Source organism: Cydia amplana, chromosome 15, assembly GCF_948474715.1.
Source record: "Cydia amplana chromosome 15, ilCydAmpl1.1, whole genome shotgun sequence".
Classification (NCBI taxonomy): Eukaryota; Metazoa; Arthropoda; class Insecta; order Lepidoptera; family Tortricidae; genus Cydia; species Cydia amplana.
The window spans coordinates 10845114-10854609 of NC_086083.1; the positions used below are offsets into that span (position 1 = coordinate 10845114).

The window sequence follows — 9496 nt, forward strand, 5'->3', positions numbered from 1 at the left end:
AAAACTTTTGTCAAAACTGGTAGACCACTTTCTTGGCCCACTGTACTTGAAGCAAAAAATACTAATTTCGCACTTAGGTGGTTAATACGAATACATACAAATACTCAAATACAAACGAATGAATACATACGAATTTAGTTACATTGCGGACTATTGAGCCCAGTTATACTGAAAATATGATTTCATGTTAGTTAAGCCAAAGTTTTGTACTAAAGGCAACGTACAACATTGATAACGGGTTTGTTTATCTAACTTCATAGCTGAATAAATAATGAATCTGCAACCTATACGTCATAATACAAATATGAAACGTCTATCAAAACACATTACCTACATATCTATACTTACGAATAGAACCAAAGGGGCTTTAGTTAGGTAAGTTTTTTACCTAAAATGCATTACTAAAGTTACTATTTTGCTTCAGAAAACGAGTGTCGAGGAGTTTCTAACAGGAAACGTAAACATAATGCAACCAAAGGTACCGAGTCCCAGCCCGAACAACGGAAGAGAATTATTCCTAGAGTGGCAGACTTACCACCTTACTGTCGCAGAATATACGACGAATATAAAAAATCTAAGAAGCAGTTGGATTTTATGAAAAGAGCCAAGAGGGCCATGAAATTTTCAAAAACACAATGTTTTGAAAAATTAGCTGCCAATTTAAATCCTTTGGCAAAAAAAATGATATGGATGCAAATAACGCAAAGTAATAAGAAACGAAAAGGCAGGCGTTTCACAGATGAAGAAAAAATGATTTCGCTGGCAATCATGAAACAAAGTCCAAAGGGATATAGATTTCTGCAGCAAATATTTATTTTGCCCTCAAGAAATACTTTGAACAAACTGACATCAACTCTAAATGTGCAGCCGGGGATCAATGTTCAAATTTTTGATGCAATTAAGGATCAGGTAATTATTAAATAATTTTAATTTTGGTCACAATGTTTATGGCAAACTTAGTCGAGCTTGATATAGTTTTTGTTACAATAATTTATTCAATTTCAGGTAAAAAACTGGACCGAAAACAAAAAATACTGTTCCATTATTTTTGACGAAGTTAAACTTGAACCTGGATTGGACTATCAAAAAGGAATGGACCACATCAATGGATTTGTCCACCTCAATAAGAAAACGAACAATTTCGCAGATCATGCATTAGCCTTTATGGTGAGAGGTGCCATACACAAGTGGCAACAGCCTGTGGCCTACTATTTTTGTGAAGGAGCGACAAAAAATGAAGAGTTACGGGTGATATTAAAAACGTTGATTGGTGCCGTGATAGACACGGGCCTGATACCCGTTGCGGTTATCTCCGATCAGGGCCAATCATTCCAATCAGCCTTGAAGGGCCTTATGGAAGAAACACGCAGCGACCAGATTAAAGCTGGAAATCCGACTGGTAAGTTTAAATTTATTAATTTTATTATTTAAAAATAAGTTTGGCAAAAATTTCATTTTTGGTACAAGCTTTTATCGCTGACTGTACTTTTCTTTCCACAGGCAACTAATACATACTCATCGAGACATTTCTAAAAAAAACCCAAACACAGTTAGGTTGCGTTGTTTCATCACAGAGTTCCTATGGCCACCTCCTGTCTCCATCATCAGATCAGCTAGATGGTACCATAATATTGCATTGTCACCAGACTTACATATGTATGCAAATTTTCAGCTTCATTGGAAGTTGGGAAGTGGGAAAAATGTAACTTGCAGGATTTGACCCGTACCTTAACATAGTTACATACATAGGTACATTGCAAGTTGAATAAAAGCTCCAACTCAGAAACAAATCAAATTATTTTATGAAATATTTTTTGATTTGTGCTTTTAAGTAGTCACACTACTATATATAAAGTAAAACAAATTATTAGATTGTAATTATTAGAGAATTTGGGACGAACACCGCCGTGGCCGGGTGGTCTAGTGGTCAGGACGTTAGCCGCGTAAGATGAAGACACGGGTTCGATTCCCACCTCTGCCATTGGTGGACTTGGTCACTTTTTCTTTAGTGTATGATAATTATTGTTTTACTACTACAATTAACTAGGTAGGTAGGCAGGTAACTACCAAAGAGAATTGACTGTAATAGAGAGGTAAAGTCTAAGAAAAATACGTTCCCCACATCCAAAACAGATCTGCTCAGTGGCGTAGCTAGGCGTGGGCGAATAGGGCCCTCGCCCACGGCCTCGCACTTAGAGGGGCCTCGCAAAGCCAATCTTTTTATTACCATGGGAATACACATTGAAAACGGCCTCGCATTTGTGGTTTCGCCCACGGCTAGATTAGTTCACGCTTCGCCACTGGATCTGCTGTACTGCGCCATATATTTTGCGGTCACTGAATTGTCAAACGTCAACTTCTGAGTCTGACAATCAGAGATTACCGCAAAATGTATCGAGCTGTACAGCGCCATCTCGTTTACCAGTTAAATTCGACACACGAAATTGTCATAGATTTTACCCATCTTACTCGATCAATTAATTGCACTACATTATTCGCTACAAGAAACGATTCTTATTATAATGCTGTTTTTTATGTTTTCAGATGATGTCATAACACTCAAAGGGCACGATATAAATGTTATTTATGATCCACCTCATCTAATAAAGGGAATTAGAAATAACTTCTTAACAAAAAATATGAAATTTGAAGGAAGCGTGTGCAAGTGGAGCGACATCGTCGACGTATACCAGACGGACTGTGAGCATGCCGAGAGCCGGCTGCTACATAAACTCAATGACACACATGTCATTCCCGATAAAATTAATAAAATGAAGGTAACTATACTTTGTTACTTCTTTAAAATCACTATAATATTCCCAATATATGTGACGTTATCTATCAAAATGGACCATTGTCGATGGCGCTTACGCCATTATTAATGATGCTCCGATATAAATACAATGCCGCGCGACGCTGTGCGGAGTAAGCGCCATCGACAATAAGGTCCCTTTTCATAGATAATGCCCCATATATGTATGAATATACAGGGTGGAACAGAACGAAGAACTTTTACAAAAACGGGGAATTGTTTGACCTAATAGCTTTATATTTTCCCAATGAACTATGTTCATATTCTTTACTATTTACGAGATAAAGCCGGTTAAACTTTAGTGCAAAAATCCACTTGTTTCAACCCTAGCAAGTTGATCGGGCGATGACGTCATGAAAATAAGTTTAATGACCTTTTGTAGCAAAAATGAAAAAAAAATGACAATTACATGTCACTGCTAAATAAATGTAGGAATTGACAGATCTAGATTGCCGATCACAAATAATAAACAAGAAGGTTAAACCAACCAAAGTTTAGCAAAGAAGTTACTCATTTCAACTACAGACAAAGAAAATCATACTGTCTCTTTATTTTCTAGTAACTGTCCATCGGTAAGTTAATCTAATGTTTTAATAGTGCAATATCTTCGCTAAGAATATTTAAGAGAGTAACAAAGCTATCATGTAGCGACGAAACTTTTTAAGACTTATTAATCATACTGGCCAGTTAAAAGTGCTTGACGATTGATTGAATACAATTTGACGTTGTGTCATTGGCAAAAATCTCATAACGTGTTACAAATTTTCAAAATGCGACGAATACGAATATTAAAACGTGTCGGCCGTCACCCGTACAAAATTCAAAGGGTTCAGGCTTTGCTTCCAAGAGACTGTCCTGTCCGGGAAGCATATTGCCGGTGGCTTTTGGAAAGGTTGGCGGACGATGGAGAGTAATTTGGACCGACGAGAGTTTGTTCACACGAAACGGTATGTGGAACCGCCGTAATGATCATATCTATGCTGAAGAAAACCCATTCGCATATCGTTATGCAGGACACCAGTATCGTTGGTCAGTGAACGTTTGGGCGGCAATTCACGGAGACACCATTATAGGGCCTGTGTTTTTACCACCAACTCTCAACAGAGTGGGATACATGAATCTTTTAGATACGGACCTTTTCGGGTACCTCGAAGATTTGCCATTGGCCGAAAGACCACTTATCTGGTACCAACAAGATGGAGCACCAGCCCATTCCACACATGAAGTGCGACGTAAACTGACTGAGCTTTTCGGACGTCAGTGGATTGGACGATTTGGACCACGCCGTTGGCCAGCTAGGTCTCCGGACCTAACGCCGCTCGATTTCTTTCTGTGGGGTACTTTAAAAGATATGGTGTTCAAAGAAGAGTGTAACACCGCAGAAGAGATGAGACATAGGCTAACGCTTGCCTTTGAAACTCTCCGTAGGAGAAACATCCGCACCCAAATGTTGTCGCAGGTACACCGACATACGCGAGCACGGGCAGCAGCGTGCATAATCAGACATGGCGGTACTTTTGAACATCGCATGTAAATAGTGTAAATTTGTATTCTAGGTATGTGAAGTCAGTGACATCTGTCATACTGTGCAAATGTAAACAGTAACTTTATAGTGGCAGTTAGGGTTGTCACCTATAGTAAAATGATTAATTTTTAATGTCTTTTTGTTTTACTTAACCTAGCTTTATAATGATAATAAATTGATTGAAAATTAATTAGATAACAATATACTTTCAGCAAAGATCATAGTAAAGTACCACCCTGTATACATGGATACTGTTTGCATTCACCTTCCGGTTAAGAAGGATGGATAGGTTCCGCGACAGTCGTGTATATATTGTAAGTCATCGCTCATCAGTACATAGTATAAAACAAAGTCGTCAAATATAAATATTAATTCTCGATTTAATATTTTCAGGTTAAGACTTGCACACGAGTCCTCAGCAACACCATGGCGGCCGCCTTATCGTATACATCTAAATTTTGTGAGTTTCCCACTCTTTATATCTATAATGTACTCTAGTATCGCATGCCTGACATACAATTTTTAAACAATAATTTGGCTTAAGAAAGTAAATAAATAAACGGAAAATAAACATGCGCTGCGGCATCCTCGGCCGAAGGCCTCAAGCGCCGCAAATATGCCGCACTAGGAACCAGCTACATATTTGCGGCGTTTGGCGTAGAAACCTTGGGGCCATGGGGGCCAAGCGCGCGTCGGCTGTACAAATAATTATCGACGCGCCAAATAGAGGCCTCGGGCGACCAGAGGGCTGGCCACTACTTTGCACAGCGAATTAGTATCGCTATACAGCGAGGCAACGCGGCCAGCCTGCTGGGCACCCTGCACGTTGACGGCGATCTAGGGCAATTTTTTTACCTGTAGCATAAGTTAGTGTAGTGTAGTATGTTTAGTAAGTTTTATTATGTTGTTTTTTTTAGTTTAACGGAAAAATAATATTCTTTATTGCAACTATGGAACAAATATTCATCTCAACATGGACCCCGATATGAGTAATTAAGAAGAAACCGCCTTTCCATACGTTAGTAGTCCTCACTTTCTTTTCAAAATATTAACATTATTGAAAATGTGTTGACACAACTTGATGTATATCAACCACATTTATGTCCGCTCGTTTTTAGATTTTTAAATTATTATAGGTTTTAGGAGCTTTTAATAATTTGTATGAAATTCGTTTTACGCTCCTATAACTTATAATTATTAAAAAATCGATATTAAAAAAAAAACAAATGAGCGAGCAGAGCTGTGTTTAAAATACATCAAATTATATAAAAAATATTTTCTAAAATGTCAATATCAAGCGAGGAAAATGAGGACTACGTTTGTTTGGAGAAGTGATCGTCCCCTTTCCTCTTAATGTCTTACGTTACGCGTGACATTCTTATATATTTTTTCATTGGTTTTCGTCATTGTGTGACATAATACAGGCCATTACTTAATTTTTATTTGTCGTTATTTTTTTTTTGCAGCCCATTACTCGGACGGCAGGAAAGTGAGTGACACGATAAAAAATACATCAAAGGCGGTGTCATTTTTTGACGAATTATTCGATTCCTGCAACGGGGCCACACTTAATGACAAAGAAGCAGGTGGCAAATCTTTGAAGAAGGCGGTGACAGATGGGTCTCAACACCATGAATTTTGGCGTCAAGCTATAAAAAAATTAGAGACAATAAGGTTTATTGATGAACGAAGAGGTGAAGTATCTGTGCCTTCGGTGAAAAACTGGATTATAACTTTAAAAAGTTATATAAGGCTGTGGCAGTTTTTCAAAAACAAAAATATTAAAATAATGCGACCAAGGTATTTTAACTCAGACCCCATTGAAAATTTTTTCGGTCAGGTACGAGCGTATAATTACCGCAACAATGATCCCACTTGCCACAGCTTTATAAACACGTTCAAATCATTGTTGATTACAAGATTTATCAAATTTCACTCGGCGGGATTTAACTGTGAAGAGGATTCTGGTTCCCAATTATTAAATATCAAAAAAATGTTCGAGCCTAAAGAATGTAAGGAAGCAGAGATCAGTAATCCTCTTGACAACACAACTATTGATTGCGATTTAGAAGGCATGCAAGCACAAGTTCACCGTGAGCGCTTGAATGTGCACTCACGAGCATACACTGCGGGATGGGTAGTCAGGAAAATATTGCAAAAAATTAAATGCAAAAACTGTTTCACTGATCTAACCGCACCGCAAGAAGGATCTTGTCACGGTTGGATCAGTGAAAGAGAATATAATTCTATAAAGAATAAAAGACTATCGTACCCGTCAGAGTATGTCGTGAGGATGTTTGGGGATATTGTGAAGGAAACAAATGAATACCTGGAGAAGAAGCCCCACATAAACAATATTTCAGAAAAAATTAAAGGGCATATCCTCTCCAAGTATTCATTTGACTTTCTAAAATGCGCAACTCACAAAGAAGTTGTGCTTGATATGTCACTAACGGTCAGTGTGAAATTTTCAATATTTAACTGGTGTAATATAATTAACAAAATATTAAAAGGCACAGATATTTGTCGTTTACGAAAATCTTTACCATTAACTCAGAAAAAAGCATTAATAAAGTACAGAAAAAGGTTAAAAAATAAACAAAAATAACTATCTATAATGTTGTTTTATTTCTAAATTTCATTTCCCATGACATGCCCATGACCTAAACAGAAATACATGACTTTACTCCTTGCACATTACTGTGCAAGGTAAGTGTCATGTATTTCTGTTTAGGTTTTAAAAATAATTTTAAAAACTGGTACTACTACCTAGAGAAGCTCTTTACATTAGCCCCTTTGCCCACATATTCACACACTCCAATAAAAAAAAAAAAAGAAACTCCGATCAATTCCAACATGATCTTACGGTCTGCTATTGGCCAAAATAGCTCTATGACAGTTGTGCGTCTGATACGTAGTATCTCTTATTAGTCTGTGAAGTAAGCAATTAAAATTATTTGTGAGAGAGGGTGACAAGGTGTAAGAGTTATTGTTGGTAGAATGCAATGTAATCTCGTTTATTCATGACGTTTAGTTATGACGTATGGTGGCAGCACTGTCGCGCTCTTTACTGTGTGAATCTATGGTGGCGGTTTAAGTTAACTACTGAAATAAAATATATTTCTATTTTTGGGAAAACCACTTGTTTTACTTAATTTCCAATAGTTATGCTTGTAGCCCTTGTAGGGTGTGTATGTGTGAGTGTGAAAGGTGTAGGAGAGCGAGTGCGTCAGGACTAGATGACGACAGACCTAAACATAAGAACGTATTATATCTTGCTTGCAGCTTGCCTCTGTATCTGTACCGCTCCTTACGATCATACGCCTCCAATCTAAAGAAAAAACAGTTCCTAAGCATCGAAAATATAGGCATGAAAACTGCAAAAGACTGAACATAACCTCAAATAAATACAGTGAATACCTTTGTATCAAATCAGCCTTTTTTCCAGCAATTGTTGCTATCCTCCTCGCTTCGAGCCGAAGTGGCAACAAGTTCTTGCGACTCGTGTTCCGATTCCGACCCTCCGACCATTACAGCCGTCCACAATACAAAATCTTTGAACAATTTTAAGAAATGCGGACAGTAATCAAGACAGTGGTTCAATCGACCGGCCTTCAGATTTTCAGCGCTTAGGCTGTCCAATTCAATATTTGTTATTACTTTACTAATAACGCTGTTTGATCGCATTACGTTGCGATCAAACACCTCTGTATCAAAACCTACGCAGAGTTCTGACTCGCCAGGACCTTGAGCGTCGGCAAAGTCGCCGGTGTCTTGGGAAAGATTGAAGTGTTTCAACTTATTGACAAGTCTGGTCCTTGCAGCGAAACAGAGACTTTCTTTGTCCTCTATGTCTTCGTGCGATAAGCGAGCCACGATTAGGACGTCTACCTAGAAGGTGTGAAGGCCTACCTAGGAGGCCTTCACACCCTCCTGGTCACCCGCACTTCTCCGGTGTTCTTCTTGTAGCAATCTTGCAAGCCCGAGCTAAACCATGAGTGTGCTTGTAAGGCAGGCGGTTTCCAGACCTGACACCAGGTTGTCAAATTCCTGTGATAAACCACTCAACAGGATCTCCGCTACCTCATCATCGTCCCTCCTCTTTCCTATATCGTCGAGCTGATCAGAACGAGACGCATAACCGCCTCGATATATTCCGACATGCCGCTGTACTGGTTATATTGAATTTTATGCAGTTGACGTAACAAGAGCACTTTTCTGTATAGACCTTTGGACTCTCAAGGCATCGGCAAGCTTCTTCCTGGCATGCTTTGCCGACGTGGCATCTCGCACGTACTGGTACAACGCGGGCTTAATCGTTAAGCATATAAGGCGCGGCTCTCGCGGGTCGCATCGGTATCCGTACCTTCTACACAGCCCCATAGACCATCCAGCGTAAGTAGCATTTTCATAGCAAATTTCCAATTTGAGTAACTTCCCAAGCCATCCAGCTTCTCGACGGGAATATGTCCGTTGTATTCATTACGTGGCGACATTATTGACGACGTTATTGTGATACTGGGTGAGGAAGCGAAGAATAGGTTATAATCACTAGGGATTCACATCGACTGGAGATGGCGATCTATGGTACTGTAGTGATATTTAAGAGTTTTCTCTAAATCCCTGGTGTTGGAATCCGGATGCAACTCAAGCTCGCGCCGCAATGCTTCTTCGTCAAAAGTGATGACGGGGCGACCAGTATGAGGAATGTCTTTTAGACTTGTGTCTCCTCCATTTTTATTTTCGATTTTAACTAAATCCCTGTAACAAGCCCGCGCTTAATGCGCTTATATATCCTACGTGAAAGATTCGAGAACATTCTACCATATGCTCTATTTATTCTAGAATATTCCCGAGACTACTGAAAATATCAAGAAAATTTAGAAGTGGACAAAAAATTATGCAACAACCTAATAGTTGTTCTTCAGGTACGACATAGTTGAGTGTTTTGGCTTGACCTACAGTTTTAATGAAGTAATTATGCATCTATGACTCCTCAGTCTTGTCTCAAAGTCCATGTACAATGTTCCTCCGTAGTTCGTTTTGTTCGTACTCTCGCCAGTATGGTTTTAGGAAGTCTTCTAAAGTGGCCCATCGGTCTTTCTAAACTTGAGCCTAGTCTCGTGCAGGTCCTTCCAGGCATGGTTTCTAATTCATGG

General features: G+C 38.9%; 1 protein-coding gene across 1 annotated transcript; it reads left to right on the forward strand.

Moving 5' to 3' along the window:
- The first annotated feature begins 472 nt into the window (after window positions 1-472).
- On the forward strand, window positions 473-8522 carry LOC134654735 (uncharacterized). Its single transcript, XM_063510207.1, has 6 exons — window positions 473-909; window positions 1006-1399; window positions 2545-2777; window positions 4731-4797; window positions 5804-5946; window positions 8409-8522. Exons 1-6 carry the CDS (start codon window positions 595-597, stop codon window positions 8520-8522), a joined length of 1266 nt encoding a protein of 421 aa, XP_063366277.1. The 5' UTR covers window positions 473-594.
- The last annotated feature ends 974 nt before the right edge of the window (window positions 8523-9496 follow it).